This window comes from Muscardinus avellanarius (genome assembly GCF_963383645.1).
Source record: "Muscardinus avellanarius genome assembly, chromosome: 18".
NCBI classification, from domain to species: Eukaryota; Metazoa; Chordata; class Mammalia; order Rodentia; family Gliridae; genus Muscardinus; species Muscardinus avellanarius.
In genome coordinates, this window is record NC_137804.1 from 38,577,980 (window position 1) to 38,601,368 (window position 23,389).

A 23,389-nucleotide genomic window follows, 5' to 3' on the forward strand; every position below is an offset into this window, starting at 1 on the left:
GTTTTGTTTTTGCAGTACTGGGGATTGAACCCAGGGCATTCTACCTCCAAGTTACACTCCCAGGTCTATTTTATTTTATTTTATTTTTTGTGGTACTGAGGGTGGAACCCAGGGGCTTTCTACCTCCGGGCTATACTCCCAGACCTATTTTAAACTTTATTTGGAAACAGGGTCTCACTAAATTGCTGAGAGCCTCACTGAGTAGCTGAGGCTGGCTTCGAACCTGTGGATCCTCGGGGATTACAAGCTTGTGCCACCATGCCTGGCTGGTCCAGGGAAATCTGAGCATGAACTTGGTATAAAATGATATACTGTGGAATGATTTTGCAACTTGTCAGTCATAAAACGCAGTCTTGTGATTACAAAGGAAAATGTCCTTTTCTTTCAGAGATGCGTGAAGTTGAAAACTAAAATCAACAAGTTTAAATAAGATAACATTTGCAAGCCAGGCGCGGTGGTACAGGCTTGTAATCTCAGCATTCCAGAGGCTGAGACAGGAGGACTGTGGTTTGAGGCCAGCCTCAGCTATTTAGTGAGACCCTCCACAACTTAGTGAGACCGTGTTTCAAAATAAAAATAAAAAATAGGACAGGGGGTGTAGCTCACAGGTCAAATGCCCCTGGGTTTCATCTCCAGACTTGCAAAAAAAAAAAAAAAGTAATATTTGCATAAATCACAGCCCCAAACCAAAACAAGGCATGTCTCAATTCTTCAGTAAGTGATCATTATTATAGAGATTTGGAAGCTGGGTGTGGTGGCGCACACCGCGAATCCCAGTGCTTGGAAGGCTGAGACAGGAGGATAGGAGGTGTGAGGTCAGTCTCAGCAACCCAGCAAAACCTCAGCAAATTAGTGAGACCCTGTTTCAAAATAAACCAAAAAAAAAAAAAAAAAAAAGGGTTGAGGGTGTAGCTGAGATGTAGCAGGCCTCTGAGTTCCATCCCAGGGAAGGAGGGAGGGGAAAATAAAGTTTGGAGAAATGGCCAAATGGGAAGAAATATTTCTAACTCATTCAATGATTAGATAGCAACCCTATTTAATACATAAAGTCCTCCTAGAAGTCAAGAAGAAGATCTACAGCCCAAAAGAATAATGGGCAGAGGAGGACCTGGCTAGCAAAGAGAAAGCTATAAATAGCTGGGGAGCACTGACGTCTTTGCTCTTCCTGGCATCAGGTTAGATGAATGCAGATTTGCTCCACTCCGAGATCCCATTTCACCTGTCATGTTGGCCAAAATCCAGAGTTGGATACACTCTGCCACTGAGGGAAGGAAACAGCCTGCATCCATCACAGACCAGGACTGATTTAACCCTCACAACGGGAAAGTCTGCCAACACGTGCGCAAATTAAAGATGCCCGGTCTGGCCGGGCGTGGGGGCGCGCGCTTGTCATCCCAGCATTCCGCAGGCTGAGATGGGAGGATCGCGGTTCACGGACAGCCTCGGCTACTACTTAGTGAGGCCCTCTGCAACTCGGTGAGACCCTGTTTCAAAATAAAGAATAAAAAAAAAAAAAAATAGGGCTGGGGCTATAGCTCAGAGGTAGAATGCCCCTGGGTTCCATCCCCAGTACCACAAAAATAAATAAATAAATAAATAAATAAATAAATAAATAAATAAATAGGACTGGGGGTGTAATTCGAAGGTACAATGCCTCTGGGTTCAATCTCCAGTTTTAAAAAAAATGCATAAGAAGAGTTTTGATTGGGTGGGGGAGCAAGGTGCAGAAGAATACATGAAACACGACACCTGGAAGTGAAATTCTCCACCAGGGCGAGTCTTGACCACAAGCTCAGTGAGAGGAGCCCAGACCACAAACTGCAGGACTCCGCCCCGCAGGGCCAGGGGGTGGCGGGGTGAGACAGAAAGGAGAACCGGCGTCAGGGTTGGGAGGGGCAGGTGGAGAGCTCTGCTGGGCAGGGGTAGAATTTCAGGCAGGCGTGCAGCACAATTCTAGAATCCCAGTGCTTGCAGGGAAGGCTGAGATTGAAGGAGGATCACGGGTTCGAAGCCAGCCTCAGCATCTCAGTGAGACTCGCATCAACTTTCACTAAGTTGTGAGACCCTGTTTCCAAATAAAAAAGAAAACAGGATTGGGAGTGTAGCTTGGAGGTAGAGGCCCCTGGGTTCAATCCCCAGCACCACACACACACACAAAGAGTTGAAGGTGTAGCTCAGGGGTAGAATTCCCCTGGGTACACATATACTCACACACACATACACACAAAAAACAAACAACAAAAAAAATTAGAAATTTGGACTCAAGCCGGGCGTGGTGGCGCACGCTTGTAATCCCAGCTTGGGAGGCGGAGACAGGAGGATCGCGCAGGTTCGAAGCCAGCCGCGCTGGCTTAAGAGACCTTGTTTCCAAATAAAATATAAAATAGATCTGGGAGTGTAGCCTGGAGGTAGAAGGGCTTCCAGGAACCCCAGTACCACCAAATTTGAACTCAAGCTAAGTGTTATTTGTTTTGGTACCAGAGATTGAACCCAGGATCATTCTATCTCCAAGCCTTATTTATTTACTGATTGATTGATTGTGGTACATGGATTACATGTGTGTGCCACCACGCCCAGATACCCAAGCCCTGTTTTATTTTTATTTTGAAACAAGGTCTCACTAGATTGATAAGAGTTTCATTACTTGCTGAGGCTAGCCTTGAACCTGTGATCCTCCTGACTGAGCATCCCAAGTCCTGGGGTTACAAGTGTGCATCGCCATGCCTGACTCTCCAGTTTTCTGGTTCTATGTGAGACATAAAGGAGAAGTTTGGCTCTGGGCTGATCAGGTTAGTGTGACAGCAAATCCCTCCTGTGGGTGTGCCCTTCCCGGGCCCCCAGCCAGGCACAAGGAGTCACTGAGTCACCGAGAGAAGAGGCTGACCGGAAGAGGGAATTATTCATTGGTCCTTTAGAAGCAGTACAGTCACACCCGACCCTGCCGTCTGGCTGGTGCCCTTGGCCCATGACACCCACCAGGGCCACGCAGGCCAGGAGTCAGTGACACAGGAAAGGACAGGGACCGTGTCCAGCAAAAACAACAGTTCCAGCCGGGCGTGGTGGCCACGCTTGTAACCTCAGCATTCGAGAGGCTGAGACTGGAGGATCCCGGTTCACAGACATCCTCAGCTACTTACTGAGGCCCTTTGCAACTCAGTGAGACCCTGTTTCAAAAATAAAGAATAGAGCCTGGTGTGGCGCAGGCTTCTAATCCCCGTGCTTGGGAGGCAGAGACAGGAGGATCGCACAGGTTCGAAGCCAGCCGCGCTGGCTTAAGAGACCCTGTTTCCAAATAAAAAAAGTATAAAATAGGTCTGGGAGTGTAGCCCGGAGGTAGAGGGGCTTCCAGGAACCCCAGTACCACCGAAAGAAAGAAAGAAAGAGAAGAAAGAAAGAAGGAAGGAAAGAAAGAAAGGGAAAGGAAAGGAAAGGAAGAATTAAAAATAGGGCGGGGGCGTAGCTTGGAGGTAAAATGTCCCTGGGTTCCATCCCCAGTACCGCAATAAATAAATAAATAAATAAATAAATAAATAAATAAATAAATAAGAGCTGGGGTGTAGCTAAGAGGTAGGATGCCACTGGTTCAATCTCCAGTACCAACAGGGCGTGGTGGCACACGCATGTAATCCCAGTACTTGGGAGGCTGAGACAGGAGGATCGCAGGTGGCACACGCATGTAATCCCAGTACTTGGGAGGCTGAGACAGGAGGATCGCAGGTTTGAAACCAGCCTCAGCTACTTAGTGAGGCTCTCAGCAACTAAGTGAGACCCTGCTTCAAAATAAAAATAGGGCTCAGAGGTAGAACACCTCTGGGTTCAATCTCCAGTACCATAAAAAAGAAAGAAAAGTAAAAGAAAAGAATCCCCAGTATCACAAAGAAAGGAAGAAAAAAGAAAGAAAAACAAAAGAGAAAGAGAAAAAAAAAGAGAGAGAGAGACCTTCTCGCCCTTCCTGCCTGCCAGAGCCAAGATGCCCCAAAGGGCAGCATCACTGCGTCCCTGGCTAAAGGTTATCTCTTGGTGAGGGAACCTGGAAAGGTCGGGTTGAGAGGGGCATGGCAGCCTCCCCTCTGCTGCGAGAGATAAAGGAGGTCACTCGGCTTCCTTCGGACTGGGCGGGGGAGCAGTGGCGCATAAATGGGGAGCAGGAGGCGTCATGGGGGACACACTGGGCCCCTGCCAGGCGTCCGTTCAGCATGGCCAAGCCTGCGCTCCTGCTGCTGCTGCTGACGGCCTGGCTGCTGGCTGGAGACCTGCGGCTGTGGGCGGAGGCCGGGACCGCGCCCTATGGGGTGAAGCTGTGCGGCCGGGAATTCATCAGGGCGGTCATCTTCACCTGCGGGGGCTCCCGATGGAGACGCGACATCCTGGCCCACGAAGCCATAGGTGAGGCCGGGAGAGGGGAGGGGTATAGTGTGGGGTGGCACCGAGGACCGATGAGCGCGAGGGACCCAGGACGGAAAGGTGAGATGGGCAGAGGAGCAGGCCCTCCCTCCCAGCGTCCAGCTGGAAGCCACAGCAGGCTGGCCGCGCAGAGGCAGGAGGTCCAGAGCAGCCCGTATTTCCTAAGCTCTTCTTTGTGTAGGTGGCACCAGGGATTGAACCCAAGGACATTCACCTCAGGTACAGTCAGAATCTAGCAGGATTCTTCAATGGTGTGATTAAGTCAAGACAGTCTAAGCAGGGCAGGGGGCTCAGTCTAGGCTCCAGCAGGAGGGGAAGCCAGGAGCCCTAGTATAATGGTGGGTAGGGGGCTGGCAAGAAAAGAAATGCTTCTGCTGCTGGCGATGGAGAAGAGGCTGGAGGATGGATGCATGCGTGCTGGATGGATAGATGGGCCTGTGATATACATGGCCTGGGTTGAAATAGTGACTCTTTCTGGGCATGGTGGTACATACCTGTAATGCCAGTACTCAGGAGACTGAGACAGGGGGGTTGAAAATTCGGCCAGCCTCAGCAACTGAGCAAGACCCTGCTGCCAAATTAAAAAAAATAATAATAAGGGCTGGGGTGTAGCTTAGGGTAGAATGTCCCTAGGTTCAACCCGTAGTAGCCCCCATGGTAGCCCTGTTACTAGCTGTGTTCTTGTGACAGTTCTCTAAGGAGTCGTCTTGGCGGTCTCCTCTGGAAAATAGGGGTGATGAGCAGCAGCCCCTCATAGGTCCTCATTGAGAAGGATAAAGAGTTAACCCGCAAACGCGCTTGAAACCGCATCTGATGTACTAGAAGCGCTCAGTATAGGGTTAGGGCTACTTTGAGTGCTTATCATGTGCCTGATATATTTTTTTTGTGGCTATTAAATCATAAGTATAAAACTCATGAAAATGGGGATTATCCCCCCCACTTGGCAGAGAAGGAAACTGAGACCCCAAAGAGCAAGCTTTCATCGTGACAATTCTAGCGTGGGGAGGCTAGCTCCCGGAAGTGTGCGCCAAGCCATCACGCCCTCGATAAATAAAGAGTCGGGGAAAATAAGTGAGAGGAACGTCAGGCTTAGTCAAGTTGAACGAGTCGCCCATGGACGCTGGTCACAGAGCCAGAACACAAACCCGGAGCTGAGTGGATTCAAAGCCCTGAACCACACAGTGGACCCACCAGGCCCCAGAAGTAGCAGGGCCAAGGGTCCACATCTCGGGTGTGGCAGCACCCCAGCCGGGGTCCTAACACGCTTGGCCTTTCACAGGGGAGGCCTTCCCAGATGCAGATGCGGACGCCCAGCTGGCTGGCGAGCTGGATGAAGCCGGGGGCTCCAGCGACTGGCTGGCCCTGACCAAGTCCCCTCAGGCATACTACGGGGGACAACCCAGCTGGCAGGGCAGCTCTGGGGCTCTCAGGGGCCGACGGGATGTGCTGGCTGGCCTCTCCAGCAACTGCTGCAGGTGGGGCTGCAGCAAAAGCGAAATCAGCAGCCTCTGTTAAGCCTGCTTCCGACTGGCCACCTGCCCTCCGCTCCCCAGGCATGGCGCCCTTGCCCCACCCTCAAACGCACTCTGACCAGCCTATCCTGACCTGTGTCACCAAGCAGCTGTGGCCCTGCCTGGCCTGCACGGACACCCCCAGCCTTCCTTCCTGGCCACCCCTGGCTCAAACCATGCCCCTAGCCACAAGACTGTGTCCCTGCCCTAGGGAACTGGGCACTGGAGCCCCCTGCTCCACTCACTGAGGCTGGTTCCTGACCAGTTCAAAGGGTGTCCTGGACCTTTGCAAGCTTTGCCCGCGCCCTTTCTCTGCCTCTCAGCCCCTCTCGGGGCCCAGCTCCAGGGCCGACCCCAGGGAGCCTGGCGTGGGAAGGGGTGGGGGGGCAGGCTCCCTCCGAAGCTGGATGGGAGGCCTGCGAGCCATCGGAGCCTTCCACAACCCCAGGAATAAAAGGTCCAAAGGACTTGCGTGTGTCTCATTGCCAGAGGGGGACCTGGCCGGGGCGGGGGGTGCAGGTGACCACGGAGCTCGCCCCCTAGAAGCCCCTGCCGCCCCACCCCCTCCTCCAGCCCCTGAGCTGCTCGAGCAGGGACTTTCCGCGGGGGAGGGGCGTGCCCAGCCGGGCGCGGGGGCGGCGGCTTCCGTCCCGCCTCCCGCGGGGTGGCCGCCCCAGCCCAGAGCCAGCCGCGCGGCCCCAGGGGAGCATGCGGGGGGCCCGGGCTGTCCCCTTCTGGCCTGGGCCGGAGCTGGCCCTCCTGCTGTCCGCGCTGTTCCTGCCGGCGCCCCGGAGCTGTCCCCAGGGTGAGCAGGGCGTGGGCGCCGGGTCACCGCAGGCTGCCGTTGGGGAGGGGGCGCGACGGGCGGGAACGCGGCCGGGCCGGGCTCCCAGCTCTTGGGGTGACGACAGGATGTGGTTGCCAGAGGATGTGCCCAGAAGCCTGTGCCCAGAGCCTGGGCTGGTGCCCAGCGTCCCCTGGCGGACACTCGTTTCCGTTAGGGACCCCCAAACGTTAGGGACCTGGTCAGAAATCTGGGAGAGCCAGGCGTGGTGGCGCGTGGCTGTCATCCCAGTACAAGGGAAGCTGAGACAGGAGGATGGCATGTTCAAGACCAGCCCCAGCAACTTAGCGAGACAGAAAAATTAAAATAGGAGGCCAGGCGTGGTGGCGCACGCTTGTAATCCCAGTACTTGGGAGGCTGAGACAGAAGGATCCCAGGTTCACGGCCAGCCTCAGCTACTTACTGAGGCCGAATTCAACTTAGTGAGACATTGTTTTGAAATAAAGAATAAAAAATAAAATAGGGCTGGGAGTGTAGCTCAGAGGTAGAATGCCCCTGGGTTCTACCCCTAGTACCACAAAAAAGAGTAAGTAAGTAAATAAATAAATAAATAAAATAGGGCAGGGTGTCACTCAGATACAGAATTACCATGAATTCAAAAAGAAATACATGAGCCGGGCGTGGTGGCACACGCTTGTAGTCCCAGCATTCGGGAGGCTGAGACAGGAGAATTGCGGTTTGCGGACAGCCTCAGCTACTTAGTGAGGCCCTCTGCAACTCAGTGAGACCCTGTTTCAAAATAAAGAATAAAAAATAGGACAGGGGGTGTAGCTCGGAGGTCGAATGGCCCTGGGTTCCATCCCCAAACTTACCCACACACAAATAAAAAAATACAAAAAAGTCTGGGAGAGTTCAGTGTGGGGTGTGCAGGTGGCTCGAGCCTGACCCCTCCTTGGGACCCTCCTTGGGACCCTCTGCCCCTCTGCAGGCAGCCCGGGGCTGCTGCAATGCCACGGAGCTGGACCTTTGGGGAACTTGAACTGCTCGTGGACACTTCTTGGGGACCTGGAACCTCCCTCTGTGCTTCACTTCCAGAGTCAGAAGTAGTAAGTACCCTGGGCTGGTTGGGGAAACTGAGGCACCGGGGTGGTCGGAGGTGCTCACCGGCGAGTCCCAGCCTGCTCTGATTGAAAAGGTCCAGGGGATGCCGGGCGTGGTGGGCACGCTTGTAATCCCGCGCTTGGGAGGCTGAGACAGGAGGATCGCGCAGGTTCGAAGCCAGCCTCAGCTACTTAGTGAGGCTCTCAGCAACTTAGTGAGACCCTGTTTCCAAATAAAATATAAAATAGGTCTGGGAGTGTAGCCCAGAGGTAGAAAGCCCCTGGGTTCCATCCCTAGGACCACAAAAAAAAAAAAAAAAAAAAAAAAAAAGAAAGAAAGGAAAAGATGCAGGGGATAGTGAGGCCCTTGAGGCCCTTTGTAACTCAGGAGACCTTGTTTCAAACTAAAAAATAAAAAGTAGGGCTGGGGTGTAACTCAGAGTTAGAATGCCCTTGGGTTCCATCCCCAGTACCACACACACAAGAAAAAAGAAAAGAAAGAAAGAAAAAGAGAAAGAGGGAAAGAAAAAAGAAAGAAAGAAAAGAAAATGTCCAAGGTAGCTGGGCGAGGTGACACACGCTTGTAATCCCGCAGTTGGGAGGCTGAGATGGAGGACTGTGGTTTGCAGTCGACCTCAGCTACAAGGTGAGGCCCACAGATCCAGGAGATAGTGAGGACCTTTGCAACTCAGTGAGACCCTGTTTCAAAATAAAGAATAAAAAATAGGGCTGGAGGTGTAGTTTGGAGGTAGAACGCACCTGGGTTTCATCCCCAGTCACACACACACGCACGCACACGCACGCACGCACGCACACATGCACACACACATCTGGTGCTCCAAATTGCCCCAGTAAAGAGATAAACCAAAATCAGGCTCGGTGGCACAAGTTTATAATCCCAAAATTTGGGAAGCTGAGGCAGAAGAATCAAAGGTTCAAAGACAAAGCCGGGCGTGGTGGCGCACGCTTGTAATCCCAGCATACGGGAGGCTGAGACTAGAGGATCGCGGTTCGCGGACAGCCTCAGCTACTTAGTGAGGCCCTCCACAACTTAGTGAGACCCTGTTTCAAAATAAAGAATAAAAAACAGGGTAGGGGGTGTAGCTCGGAGGTCAAATGCCCCTGGCTTCCATCCCCAGACCCGCAAAAATAAATAAATAAATAAGGAATAAAAAAAAAAGGGCAGGGACTGTAGCTTGGAGATAGAATGCCCCTGGGTTTCATTCCCAGTACCGCAAAAATAAATAAATAAATAAATATAAAAAATAAAAAAATAGCCCGGGCATGGTGGCACACGCTTGTAATCCCCGCGCTTGGGAGGCAGAGACAGGAGGATCATGCTGGTTTGAAGCCAGCCTCACTGGCTTAAGAGACCCTGTTTCCAAATTTTAAAAAATATATGTAAAATAGGTCTGGGAGTGTAGCCCAGCGGTAGAAGGGTTTCCAGGAACCCCAGTACCACCAAATAAATAAATAAATAAAATTTAAAAAATAAAATAAAATAAAAAGACTAAAAAATAGGGCTCGGGGTATAGCTCAGAAGTACAATGCCCCTGGGTTCCATCCCTGGTAACGCAAAAATCAAACGAACAAACAAATCCTATTTCAAAAGGAAAAATAAAATAAAACTGGACTTGGTGGCTCACACTTGTAGTCCCCAAACCTGGGAAGCTGAGAAGAGTGGATTGCAGGTTTGCCAAAGGCCTCAGCTACTTAGTGAATAAAAGAAGTAGGACTGGGGGTGTACATGGGAGGTAGAACGCCTCTGGGTTCCATCCCCAGGACTGCAATAAATAAATAAATAAATAAATAAATAAATAAATAAAGTAGTGCTGGGGTGTAACTCAAAAGTAGAATGCTCCTGGGTTCCATCAGCAGTACTACACACACACAGAAAGAGAGAGAGAGAAAAGAGGAGACAGAGACAGAGAGAGATGTGTGTGAGTCAAAAGCCCAGCCCTCATGGGACCCAGGGTACAAAGGAAATACCTATGTTCCTTCATGATAATCACACCTGGACACTCTTAATTTCACCTGGGCTGAGGGAAGAGTAAAAAAGGGTCTGGAGTGTGTGTGTGTGTGTGTGTGTGTGTGTGTGTGTGTGTAACAGGAATGGGACCATTCTCTTTTTTTTTTTTTTGGTGGTACTGAGGTTTCTGGAAGCCCTTCTATCTCCGGGCTACACCCCCAGATACCTATTTTTTATATTTTTATTTGGAAACAGGGTCTCACTATGTTGCTGAGAGCCTCACTAAGTAGCTGAGGCTGGCTTCGAACCTCCTGTCTCAGCCTCCCAAGTGCGGGGATTACAAGCATGCGCCACCACGCCCCATGCCCAGCTTTTTTCCTTTTCTTTTTTTTTTTTTTTTTTTTTGGTGTACTAGGGATAGAACTCAGGGGCATTCTACCTCCGAGCTATTCTACCCCTAGCCCTATTTTTTATTCTTTATTTTGAAACAGGGTCTCACTGAGTTGCAAAGAGCCTCACTAAGTAGCTGAGGCTGGCCGCGAACCACGATCCTCCCGTCTCAGCCTCCCAAATGCTGGGATGACAAGCGTGTGCCCAGCTTAAAATACAGCTTCTCCTATTAATGCAAATAACTTCTTCAGTATCATAAAATTGGAAAATCACATCAGGCGGGGCGGCACACGCTTGTAATCCTAGTACCTGGGAGGCTGAGCCAGGAGGATCACGGTTCATAGCCAGCCTCAGCAACATGGGAGGCCCTGTAAAACTCAGTGAGGCCCTGTTTCGAAATAAAGAATAAAATATGGCTGGAAGTGTAGGCCAGAGGTAGGAGGCTCCTGGGTTTAATCCTCAGTACTACACAAAATAATTGGAAAAATTGGAAAAAAAATGAACCATCATAATTGGGGCTGTGTGTATCATGTACCCAGCCCTGTTTATAATTATTCACGGTCTCCTTCGTTCCCTCCTGTGTTACTCTTGTGGTGTATGCCCCCCCTTTTTTGGTGGTACTGGGGATTTAATCCAGGGGCTCTACCACTGTATAATACCACCTTATTTATTTATTTATTTATTTATTTATTTATTTATTTATTTATTTATTTAGAGGCAGGGCCTCACTAAGTGACTCAGGCTGGCCTTGAACCTGCGATCTTCCTGCCTGAGCCTCTGGAACATCTGAGTTACAGGCATGCACCACGGCACCCCGCTCATCATGTACTTTGATCGCCTTCAGCTGAGGCACAGAGACGTTCAGTCAGTTCCTCTAGGACACAGCTCTGAAGCCGCGGAGCCGGGCTTTGAACCCGCGCAGAGCGGCCGCAGCCACTGTCCCTGTAGAGGGCTGTTGGACACGGGGTTCTGGGCATGTGCCCGCGTCCTCAGGCTCCATCTCTCTTCGCAGCCGTTCCGACAGAATCCAGACCGTGGAGGTGCCTGCCGGGCAGAGCTGGGTGGTGATCTCTCGAGAAAGGCTCACCGTGTTTGACAGACTCCTCATCTGGGGGACCACAGCGGGCTGCCTCCTCTGGCCTCCTGTCTCTGTGAATCTGGAAACTCGAAGTACTGTGGTGGGAGAGCGGGCCGCTCTGTGAGGGGGGTGGTCCTGGGGAACCCTGCTCACGGCCCTCCCACTCCCCCCAGTGAAGCCGGATGCCCCCAGGCTGCACCCTGATGTGGACTTACCAGAAGACGAGCCGCTGGAGGCCACGGTCGAGTGGTCACCACCCACGTGGCCGCCCCATAAAGTTCTGATCTGCCAGTTCTACTATCAGAGATGCCAGGAGGCCTCCTGGACCCCAGTGAGTAGCGGGGGGAGGGTGCTTTCTCCCTGCCCTGTCCAGAGCCAGATCTGGGCTGTCGTTCCGATTGAAGCCTTGGCCCAGGACTCCCTGAGTCCTGCAGGAAAGCCTGCATGGATGTCCTTACACAAAATATTTCCTTTTTTCTTAGCTGGGCGTGGTGGCACACACTTGTAATTGCAGCCTTTGGGAGGCTGAGACCGGAGAATCGCGGTTCACGGACAGCCTTAGCTACTTAGTGAGGCCCTCTGCAACTCAGTGAGACCCGGTTTCAAAATAAAGAAAAAAAAAATAGAGCAGGGGGTGTAGCTCAGAGGTCGAATGACCCTGGGTTCCATTCCCAGACCCGCAAAAAAAAAAAAAAAAAAAAAAAAATAGGGCTGGAGGTGTAGCTTGGAGGTAGAAGGCCCTTGGGTTCAATCCTTAGTACCCCCCCCCCTCCACACACACACAGCAGAGTTCCTACATTTGCAATTTTTCTTTTTCTCTTTTTCTTTTTTGTGGTCCTGGGGATTGAACCCAGGGACATTCTATCTCCAAGCTACATGCCCAGCCTGACTTTTTTTTTTTTCCTCTTTTTTTTTATTGGTGCATGTTGTTGAGTGCGCAGATGGAGCTGTAGTGGACTCGGTGAATTCGCTGCTGCTGCCTCCAGTGGCAATATGGCGCCGCTGCCACGCCCTCGCCCTCAGCCTGGCGTGTTTCTTCTCTGTTTTTGAGCTCTGCTCTGAGTCCCTGCAGGGTGCGCTGAACCCAACTCCTGGGAGCTTTAGACGCTCCCTGCACCGAAAAATCTGCCGAATTCCGCCCGGCTGATCTGCAGCGGCTCACCTCAGCTCGCTGTCTGCTGCTCCTCTCTGGACCCTGGTGGGCTGTTGAGTGCGTTGGTCTGGTGCCGTCAGGTGAACTCGGCGCTGCCACCGGCAGTAAGGCGCTGTTGCTGCGTTCTCGGGCGTGAGGCCAGCGTGTCTCCTCTGTGGCTCTGAGCTCCGTTCTGAGTCCCCCTCCTCTCTGGAGCCTGGTGCTGCAAGGGAAGATGGCGCCCGCCGCTTCGCGCCGCGGCTCTGGCCGCAGCACTGCGATCTGGTTTCTTTCTGGTGTCTCATTTTTCCAGCCCTCTTTTTCTCTGTCCCTTGTAATTACATTTTTTGTTTCTCTGCTGATGGTGTTTTCTGGCAATGAAAGGCGCTGATTTTGTGGTAATAGAGATTGGTTGTTAGCGGGGCTCATAAGCCCCGCTTTTCTCCGTCGCCATCTTCCTGGAAGTCCCCCAGCCTGACTTTTTATTCTTTATTTTGAAACAGGGCCTCACCGAGTCGCTGAGGCTGGCTGTGAACCCAGATCCTCCGGTCTCAGCCTCCCAGGTACTAGGATTACAAGCGTGCGCCACCACACCCTTTGCGATTTTTCATGTGATTCAGAGCAACTATGCAACGTAGACTTTGCAGTCTGACAGCCTGAGTGCCAACCTCAGCCCCAGCGTTTAGCTACGTCTGTGATCTTGGGCAAGTCACTTTCCCCTTCTGGGTCTCAATCTTCTCACCTATACAATGAGGATAATACAAGCTGGGCGTGGTGGAGCACTCCTGGAATCCCAGTACTTGGTGGAGCACTCCTGGAATCCCAGTACTTGGTGGAGCACTCCTGGAATCCCAGTACTTGGTGGAGCACTCCTGGAATCCCAGTTCTTGGTGGAGCACTCCTGGAAACCCAGTACTTGGTGGAGCACTCCTGGAATCCCAGTTCTTGGTGGAGCACTCCTGGAAACCCAGTACTTGGTGGAGCACTCCTGGAATCCCAGTTCTTGGTGGAGCACTCCTGGAATCCCAGTACTTGGTGGAGCACTCCTGGAATCCCAGTACTTGGGAGGCTGAGACAGGAAGATCATTTCGAGATCAGCCTCAGGAACTCAGCAAGACCCTGCTCCTAAAAAATAAGTAAGGCTGAGAGATCAGATAGAACGCTCCTGGGTTCAATCTCCAGCACCCCCTCCACACACACAGGTGTGGGGGATAACACTAGAACTCCAACTACACCTAGCACACAGAATGACTAACTTTTCTGTCTTAGACTATACAGATTTTTTTTTGGGGGGGGGCTTGGGGTTGAACCTAGGAACCTTCTGTCTCTGAGCTACACCCCAGCACTCATTTGTTAATTATTTATTTATTATTTTTGTGCTACTGGAGATGGAACCCAGGGGCTTTTCTACCTCCAGGCTATCCTCCCAGACCTATTTTTATACTTTATTTGGAAACAGGGTCTCTAAGTTGCTGAGAGCCTCACTAAGTAGCTGAGGCTGGCTTCCAACCTGTGCGATCCTCCTGTCTCAGCCTCCCAGGCGCGGGGATTACAAGCCCGGCTATTTTTTATTTTGAAATAAAGTCTTACTAAGGGTCTCGCTAAGTTGCCGAGGCTGGCCTTGAACCTGCAATCCTCCTGCCTCAGCCTTTTCTTACTGGGAAGTACTTTTATCAGTGTTAAAACTGAAGAGCCCACACGGGACTGTTCAGGCTGATACATATTCAGATGTGCCCAACTCAGTCCCTGACCCACGGCTGACGTCTCTCCTCCAGCTGGAGCCCGCGCTAAAGACCGTGCCCTTGAGCCCAATTGTGATGCAGGACCTGGAGCCAGCCACTCGCTATAAGCTGCGGGGTCACTGCCGAGTGGAGGCTGAGGAAGATCTGTGGGGGGAATGGAGCCCCATTCTGTCCTTCCAGACAGTGGCCCCTGGTGAGTGGCCCCACACTTGGCCCTTCCTGGAAATCTGGCCAATCACATCCCTTCGTTGTCTCCCACCTGTCTCTTTGCCTCCTCTTTGCCAGCTCCTAAAGATGTGTGGGTGTCCGGGAACTTCTGTGAGTCGGGGGCCAGGCAGGATCTCCTGCTTCTGTGGAAGGTAAGCGGGCGGGGGTGGGAGTGGGGGTCAGGAAGCCTCCAAGTAACAGTGCTGGGAACCGCACAGACTTCCCTCTGCTGCCCCCTTCAGGTTCCTTGGAAGACGCAGGGAAAAGATGCTCAGAGGGTCCTGCCCTGTTCTGGGCAGGGTGGCTACTGTTGCTTTTTTTTTTTTTTTTTAAGTCTGGGGAATTAACCCAGGGACATTCAACCTCTGAGTTACACCTCCAGCCCTCTTTTATTCTTTATTTTTAAAAAGGGTCTCACTAAGTTGCTGAGGCTGGCTGCAAACCTGCAATCCTCCTGTCTTAGCCTCCCAAGCGCTGGGATTGCCTCCTATTTTATTTTATTTTTATTTATTTATTATTTATTTATTTATTTGGTGGTACTGGGGTTCCTGGAAGCCCTTCTACCTCTGGGCTACACTCCCAGATCCTTTTTTTTTTAATTTTGGAAACGGGGTCTCTTAAGCCAGCACAGCCCTCCTGTCTCCACCTCCCAAGCACGGGGATTACAAGCGTGTGCCACCACACCCGGCTTATTTTTATTTTTTCTTTTATTTTTTGCGGTACTGAGGATGGAACCCAGGGGCATCCTACCTCCGAGCTACACTCCCAGCCCTATTTTTAATTCTTTTTTTTTTTTTTATGGTACTGGGGATGGAACCCTTCTACCTCTGGGCTACACTCCCAGAGCTATTTTATATTTTTATTTGGAAACAGGGTCTCTTAAGCCAGTGAGGCTGGCTTCGAACCTGCGCGATCCTCCTGTCTCCGCCTCCCAAGCGCGGGGATGACAATCCTGCGCCACCACACCTGGCTATTCTTTATTTTTGAAACAGGGTCCCACTGTGTTGCAAAGGGCCTCACTAAGTAGCTAAGGCTGTCTGCGAACTGCGATCCTCCTGTCTCAGCCTCCTAAACTGAGATTAGGAGCATGCACCACCAGCCCCGGCTCCCTAACCCTATTTAATTTTTATTTTGAAACAGGGTCTTGCTGGGTTGATGTGAGTCTCACTACTTGCTGAGGTTGTCCTTGAACCTTTGATCTTCCTGTCTCAGCCTTCCAAGTACTGGAATTACAGGCGTCTACCACCTCCGGGATATACTACCAGACCTATGGTTTATACTTTATTTGGAAACAGGGTTTCACTAAGTTGCTGAGAGCCTCACTAAGTAGCTGAGGCTGGCTTCGAACCCGTGCGATCCTCCTGTCTCAGCCTCCCAAGTGCTGGGATTACAAGTTGCACCACTCACGCATGGCTATTATTTTATTTTAAAACAAGCTTTCACTAAGCTATAGAGGGCCTCACTGAGTAGCTGAGGCTGGCCACAAACCTGTAATCCTCTGTCTCAGCCTCCCAAATATTGAGACTAAAGTGAATACCACTGACCCAACTTATTTTTTTGTTTTGAAACAGGATCTTGCTAGTTTGCTGAGAATCTCATTACATTGCCCAGGATGGCCTCAGACCTGTGGTCCTCCTGTCTCAGCCTTCCAAGTACTGGGATTGTAGGTGTGTGCCGCCACACCCGGCTATATTGTGGGAGATTTTAACACTTCCTTTTCTCAATAATTCTGTAAGATTAAACACAAGTGGAGTTCTACATTTGAACATTTGAACAAGCCTAACCTAATGGACATAGGAGGCTTCAGAACACACATTCTGGCCAGGCGTGGTAGTGAGCCTCTCATTATAGCAAGACTCTGTTTCAAAATAAAAATAAAATTGGGCTGAGGGTGTAGCTCGGAGGAAGAATACCCCCTGGGTTTCTTTTTTTTTTTTTGGTGGTACTGGGGGTGGAACCCAGGGGCTTTCCACCTCTGGGCTATACTCCCAGCCCTTTTTTAATATTTTATTTGGAAACAGAGTCTCACAAAGTTGCTGAGAGCCTCACTAAGTAGCCGAGGCTGGCTTCGAACCTGTGCGATCCTCCTGTCTCAGCCTCCCATGCGCAGGGATTACAGGCGTGTGCCACCACGCCCGGCTTACCCCTGGGTTTTATCCCTAGTATTGTGCCAAAAAAAAAAAAAAAAAAAAAAAAGGTCTGGAGGTGTAGCTTTGAGGTAGAATGTCCCTAGGTTCCATCCCCAGTACCAAAAAAAAATAAAAATAAATAAATAAAGCATAGAAGCCGGGCGTGGTGACGCACGCTTGTAATCCCAGCATTTGGGAGGCTGAAACCAGAGGATGGCGATTCACAGACAGCCTCAGCTACTTAGTGAGGCCCTGTTTCAAAATAAAGAATTAAAAAAACAGGTCAGGGTGTGTAGCTCGGAAGTCAAATGCCCCTGGGTTCCATCCCCAGACCCACAAAAATAAATAAATAAATAAATAAATAAATAAATAAATAAATAAAGCATAGTAGGTGCCCGGTACAGGGAGGCATTAACCCCCTCCCTGTCGCCCAGGCCCCCGCGTCCTGCGTGCCCGTGAGCTACGGCGTGCGGTTCTGGGCTGGAGAGAGGCGCCTGCTGCGGGCCGGGGTGCCCTGCTGCTCGTGCCCCGTCCCCGCCTGGGCAGAGTGGGCCGGGGTGTCTGCCGTCCACGCCACGAGCTGGGAGCCGCCGGCTAACTTCTCTTTGGTCTGCGTGGGTAAGAGATCACGAGCCGCCTGCCCTCCGAGCTGCCCCCACTCGGCTTCCTGAGTAGCCAAGACTCCTCCCCAACCCCTAGCTCCGGACTCTGCGCCCCGCCACCCCGAGGTCCGCAGCGTGGCCGGGAGCACCGCGCTGCGGGTGGCCTGGCAGCGGGGGGACGCGGAGCCCTGGGCGTACGTGGTGGACTGGGCTCCGGACGGACAGCGCCCGGAGGACCTCAGCTGGGTGCGGCTTCCGCCAGGGAACCTTAGCGCCCTGTTGCCAGGTGAGGCCCCGGGCCTGCGCCCCTTCTGTATTCGTCCAGTTTCTGCTGTTTCAACAGAACACCAGAGGCTGGGTACCTAGAAAGAAAAGAGACTTATGCTGGGTGTAGTGGTGCACACCTGTAATCCCAGTACTTGGGAGGCCGAGATAGGAGAATTACAGGTTTGAGGCCAGCCTCAGCGACTTTGTGAGACTCTCAGGAACTCAGTGAGACCTTTCCTCCTCCTCCTCCTCCTCCTCCTCCTCCTCCTCCTCCTCCTCCTCCTCCTCCTCCTCCTCGTGGTACTGAGTGAGGATTAAACCCAGGAGCATTCTACCTTTGAGCTACACCCTCAACCTTATTTTTATTTTTTATTTTTTATTTATTTACTTTGTGTGTGTGTGTGTGTGTGTGTGTGTGTGTGTGTTACTGAGGATCAAACCCAGGGGCATTCTACTTCTGAGATATACCCCCCTGCCCTATTTTTTATTCTTTATTTTGAGACAGGGTCTCACTAAGTTGCCTAGGACCTCACTAAGTAGCTGAGGCTGTCCCCGAACCTCTATCCTCCGGTCTCAGCCTCCCAAATGCTGGGATTACAAGCGTGGGCCACCACACCTGGCTTTTATTTTTTTGTTTAGAAACAGGATCTTACTAGGTTGCTGAGAGCCTCACTAAGTTGCTGAGGCTGGCTTTGAATCTGCGATCCTCCTGTCTCAGCCTCCCAAGTACCGGGATAACAGTCACGTACCACCTCACCTGGAAAGACCCTATTTCAAAATAAAAATATAAAATACGGCTGGGTATGTAGCTCAGAGGTAGAATGTCCCTGAGTTCAATTCCCAGTGTGCCCCCACCTGGAAAAAAAGAGGTTTATTCAGCTCCTCTGGCTCAGGCCCTGCGGGAAAGTGCCTTTGCTGTGCTCTCTGCTGCCCCCAGAGTTTTGCAGCGGAACTGAACTCAATTGTTCATCGTGAGAAACTTTTTTTTTTTTTTTTGGTGGTGATCTTGGGATCTATCTAACCCAGGGCCAGAGAACATTCTGGTCTTGTTTATTTGTTTGTCTTGGGAGAGTACTGGAAATTGAACCCAGAGGCATTCCACCTCTGAGTTACTCCCAGTCCCCCTTTATTTTGCAGTACTGGGGCTGGAATCCAGGGGAATTCTACCTCCAAACTACACCCCCAGCCGTATCTTTTATTCTTTTTTTTTTTTTTTTTTTTTTGGGAGTCTGGGGATGGAACCCAGGGACATTCGACCTCTGAGCCACACCCCATTTCCCTATTTTTTATTCTTTATTTTGAAACCGAGTCTTAACGGAGTTGCAGAGGGCCTCACTAAGTAGCTGAGGCTGTCCGCGAACCGCGATCCTCAGGTCTCAGCCTCCCAAATGCTGGGACTACAAGCTTGCGCCACCACGCTCAGCTTTATTCTTTATTTTGAAACAGCGTCTCACTGAGTTGCAAAGGGCCTCACTAAGTAGGAGCTGAGGCTGTCCACCATGATCCTCCTGTCTCAGCCATTCCAAATGCTGGGATTACAAACGTGTGCCACCACGCCCGGTCTTATTTTATTATTGTTGTTATTATTATTATCATTATTATTATTTTGTGTGTGTTCAGGTCTGGGGATGGAACTCAGGGGCATTCAACCTCCAAGCTCCATCCCTGCCCTATTTTTTATTCTTTTTTTTTTTGGTACTGGGGATGGAACCCAGAGGAACTCTACAAGCGTGTGCCACCATGCCCAGCTTCTATTTTTTATTCATTATTTTGAAACCGGGTCTCACTGAGTTGCAGAGGGCCTCACTAAGTAGCTGAGGCTGTCCGCGAACCGCGATCCTCCAGTCTCAGCCTCCCAAATGCTGAAATTACAAGCATGCGCCACCACGCCTGGCTATTATTAATATTTTTTCTGTGCTGAAGATTGAGCCCAGGGGCAGTCTACCGCCAAGCTACACCTGTAGCCCTATTTTTATTCTTTATTTTGAAACAGTAAATAGCTATTTCAAAAAAATATAAATTTATATTTATTTATTGGTACTGGGGATTGAACCCAGAGCATTCTACCTCTGAACTACACCCCCAGCCCTATTTTGTGTGTGTGTGAAGTGACAGGGATTAAACCCAGAGGCCTTCTACCTCTGAGCTATACCCCCAGTCCTATTTTTTATTCTTTATTTTGAAACAGGGTCTCACTAAGTTGTGGAGAGCCTCACTAAGTAGCTGAGGCTGGCCAAGAACCTGCAATCCTCCTGCTTCAGCCTCTCGAGTACTGTGATTACAAGCGTGCACCACCACGCCCGGCTGAGAGTCAAATTTAAAGGGTTTCTGTTAGCCGGGCGTGGTGGCTGGCGCACGCTTGTAATCCCAGCATTCGGGAGGCTGAGACAGGAGGATCGCGGTTCGTGGACAGCCTCAGCTACTTAGTGAGGTCCTCCGCAACTTAGTGAGACCCTGTCTCAAATAATAAAAAAACAGGGCAGGGGGTGTAGCTGGGAGGTCATATGCCCCTGGGTTCCAACCCCAGACCCTCAAAAAATAAAATAAATAAGGGATTTCTGTTCCTTTGCCATGCAGACAGTTTCGAAGGAGGGGTTCCCTATCGGATCACAGTGACAGCGGTCTTTCCGTGGGGCGTGGCTCCTGCTACTTCAGTCTGGGGCTTTCAAGAGGAACTAGGTAAGAAACAGGGCCGGAGGATGGGGAAAGCAGCTTCCGGGAGCCCCGCAGACCTCGACACACTGGGATTTCTCCCCAGTGCCCCTTGCAGGACCAGAACTCTGGCGACTCCAGGATGAACCCCCAGGAACCCCCGCCATAGCGTGGGGAGAGGTCCCAAGACAGCAACTCCGGGGCCACCTGACCCACTACACTGTGTGTGCTCTGAGCCGGAGCAGCCCCTTGGCCTGCAGGAACGGTGAGCTCCGCCTCCCGCCTCCTCCTGTCCTGGGTCCCAGCGGGCATCACCCCAGCCTGACCCCAGCCCATGGAGACATGCCGTCCATTCGTTCCCCGGAGGACAGTAACCATCGTGGCTGTAGTTGGAATGGGCTCTCAGTGGGCCATTAAAAGTGAAGACTGCAGTCTATATTTATTGACATTGAAAGATGCCTGTCACATTCAATTAGGGACAGAAAATGAGAGGATTACAAAGTTCTGTGGCAGGGCTTTTTTTTTTTTTCTACTACTAACCCCAGCCCTCTCATTTCTATTATTTATTTATTTATTTATTTACTTATTGGTACTGGAGATTGAACCCAGGGGCATTCTACCTCTAAGCTCCATCCTCAGCCCTATTTTTATTTTTTATTTTATTTATTTATTTTTGCGGTACTGGGGATGGAACCCCGGGGCATTGTACCTCCGAGCTACATCCCCAGCCCTATTTTTTTTTTTTTTTTTTTTTTGCGGGTCTGGGATGGAACCCAGAGGCATTTGACCTCTGAGCTACACCCCCTGCCCAATTTTGTATTCTTTATTTTGAAACAGGGTCTCATTGAGTTGCAGAGGGCCTCACTAAGTAGCTGAGGCTGTCCGTGAACCGCGATCCTCCTGTCTCAGCCTCCCGAATGCTGGGATTACAAGCGTGCGCCACCACGCCTGGCTCCCGGCCCTATTTTTTATTCTCAATTTTGAAACAGGGTCTCAGTTGTGGAGGGCCTCACCAGGTAGCTGAGGCCGTCCGCAAACCTGAGGTACTCCTATCTCAGCCTCCCAAGTACTGGGATGACAAGGGTGCGCTACCATGCCTGGCACTTTCTTTATTTTGAAACAGGGTCTCATTAGGTTCCTGAGAGCCCCCCTACATTGCCGAAGCTGGCTTTGAACCTGAGATCCTCCTGTCTCCGCCTTCCAAGTACTGGGATTACAAGTGTGTGCCATGACACCTGGCCCTAGCCCTTTTTTAATTTTGAAACAGGGTTTCATAAGTTGCCAGGGCTGGCCTCAAACCTGCAGTCTTTCTGTCTCAGCCTCCCCCAAGTGCTGGGATTACAGGCCTGTGACACCATGCCCGGCTAGTAGAGGAGGTGACATTTAATCTAAGACCTGAAAGAGACATGTAGAGAGCCATGTGGGTTCCTGGGGAAGAAAGTTGCAGAGGAAAGACCATGTGCAAAGGCCGTGGGGTCGGTGTCATCTCCCAACCTCTCTGGTGTGTCCTTCAGTAAGCAGCAGCACCCGGACTGTCACTCTGCCTGGCCTTCATTGGGGTCCTTGTGAGCTGTGGGTGACCGCATCCACTGCCGCGGGACAGGGTCCACCCGGGCCCAGCCTCTGGCTGCACCTACCAGGTAGGAGGTTAGGGTGGGCGTGCCCTCTCTGTTTTAGGGAAGAGGGCATCTGGAGTCATTACTTGGGCTTCTGATTTAGGGGAAGGATTATTATTGAGAGGGGCGCTGGAGATGAACCCAGAGCCTGGTGCATGCCAGACAAGTGCTGTACCAGAGCTGCCTCCCCAGCCCACAGGGGAGGTGGCCGCTGCTGACGCCTGAGTGACATTTTGATTCTTCTAAATCAAAGATGAATCTGCTGCATCTTTTCAGGCAAATTGTGTCCAGGGCGGTTTCACCCTGAAGACTCACAAGCCCCGCCCACACTCTTAGCCCCACCCACTCAAAGCCCCACCCACCTCCCTCACCAAGGCCCGCTTCCTGTGAGTCCTACCTACCTCCTCCCCAAAAGTTCTCTGCTCTCTGCCCCACCAGACAACACCCTGAAGTGGAAGGTTCTGCCGGGCATCCTGACCCTGTGGGCTTTGCTCCTGATGGGCTGTGGACTGCACCTAGCCATGGCGTGTAGGTGAGGCTGTCAGGTGCACGGCGATTAAGGCGAGGCCCAGGGGTCTGTAACTTGGGGCACCTGTGCAGCCTGGACGCGGCGTCTGGCCACCTGGATTCCCTGCCTGAGTCTTACCTGTTTGCAGGTGCGTCCACCTGCAGCACAAGGTGTTGCCCCGCTGGGTCTGGGAGAAGGTTCCCGATCCTGCCAACAGCATTTCTGGCCAGCCCCACATAGCGGTGAGGAAGAAAAAAAAGGCCCAGAGGAGCCTTCTGGGGGGTTAGGAGATCCTGGAAGGGGGGGATGTGGGCAGGATGGACCGTAGAGGCTGATTTCAGCCTCCTCTCTCCCCAGGAAGTGAGCCAGGCTCAGCCCCTGGGGGAATTGCCCTTCCTGGAGGTGGAGGAGATGGAGCCCCCCCAGGCCTCCGCCCCGCCTCACTCTGGGTATGAGAAACACTTCCTGCCCACACCGGAGGAGCTGGGCCTTCTGAGTGCCCCCCAGGCCCCAGATTCTGGCCTGAGCCTTGCCCCAAGGCAGCCCTTGGCTTGATGGACCACGATACTATACGGAGGCTCAGAGAGGCGGAATCACTTGCCTTTGAATGTCCAGCCAGGAAGAGCTGAGATTGAAGGACCCCTAGAGGCAAGGTCTGGCCTCATAGGCCATGGTTGACAGACAAGGGAATGCATCTGAAACCGAGCAGCAGCTGTTTCCTGAAGCCTGTCTTTCTGCTGGAACAGAGCCGTGTTTGGGCACACTCCCAGCCTCCCTTGCAGCTACAACAGCCAGGAACAGAGTTCTCAGCCTCAGAACGTGGGCAGGAGGACGGAGAGCAGAAACTAGCATGGTGGGGGCACCCATCCAGGCCGGGTGCCCAGGGCCCAGATCCAGCCTGGCCATACTCGAAAGGCAGGATGGGGGCGGGGGGGGGGGGGATGGAAACTGCATCCCAGAATGCCGTGCGGATCAGAGCAAGGATCACCGGTTGCTGCGCTGATCAGAGCCTGACTCTCTGACCGCATGGGCCGGAGCCAAGCCCTGTGCGCCTGTGGATCACAGCGGCGTCCCCGAGCGACAGCGTGGGATGGAGCCCGAGTTCCGTGTCCCCGTGGACAGAGCCTGACTCTGCGTGGCTCCATGGGTTAGAGATAAACTTTTGTGTGTGTGGTGCCGGGGATTGAACTCAGGGGACTAACTCCGAGCTACGCCCTAGCCCTATTTTATTTTTTATTTTGAAACATGTTGCTGAGCCTGGTCTCCAACCTGGAATCCTCCTGTCTCAGCCTCCCAAG

At 51.8% G+C, this 23,389-nt stretch overlaps 2 protein-coding genes across 2 annotated transcripts; both read left to right on the forward strand.

Annotated features, from left to right (window-relative positions):
- Window positions 1–4,196: 4,196 nt before the first annotated feature.
- On the forward strand, window positions 4,197–5,919 carry RLN3 (relaxin 3; the record flags this gene model as incomplete). The annotated part of the gene is made up of 2 exons (XM_080715842.1): window positions 4,197–4,386; window positions 5,684–5,919. The coding sequence occupies 2 exons, from the start codon at window positions 4,197–4,199 to the stop codon at window positions 5,917–5,919; spliced, it is 426 nt and encodes a 141-aa protein (XP_080571968.1).
- Window positions 5,920–6,623: 704 nt separating this feature from the next.
- Window positions 6,624–23,220, forward strand: IL27RA (interleukin 27 receptor subunit alpha; the record flags this gene model as incomplete). Its single annotated transcript, XM_080715389.1, is given in 17 exon segments — window positions 6,624–6,720; window positions 7,630–7,675; window positions 7,677–7,805; window positions 11,171–11,328; window positions 11,410–11,567; window positions 14,144–14,303; window positions 14,396–14,469; window positions 16,881–17,064; window positions 17,146–17,334; window positions 19,893–19,994; window positions 20,074–20,232; window positions 21,482–21,607; window positions 22,022–22,115; window positions 22,240–22,333; window positions 22,449–22,587; window positions 22,590–22,630; window positions 23,134–23,220. Coding segments are annotated over 17 exon segments (2,037 nt in total).
- Between the last annotated feature and the right edge of the window lie 169 nt (window positions 23,221–23,389).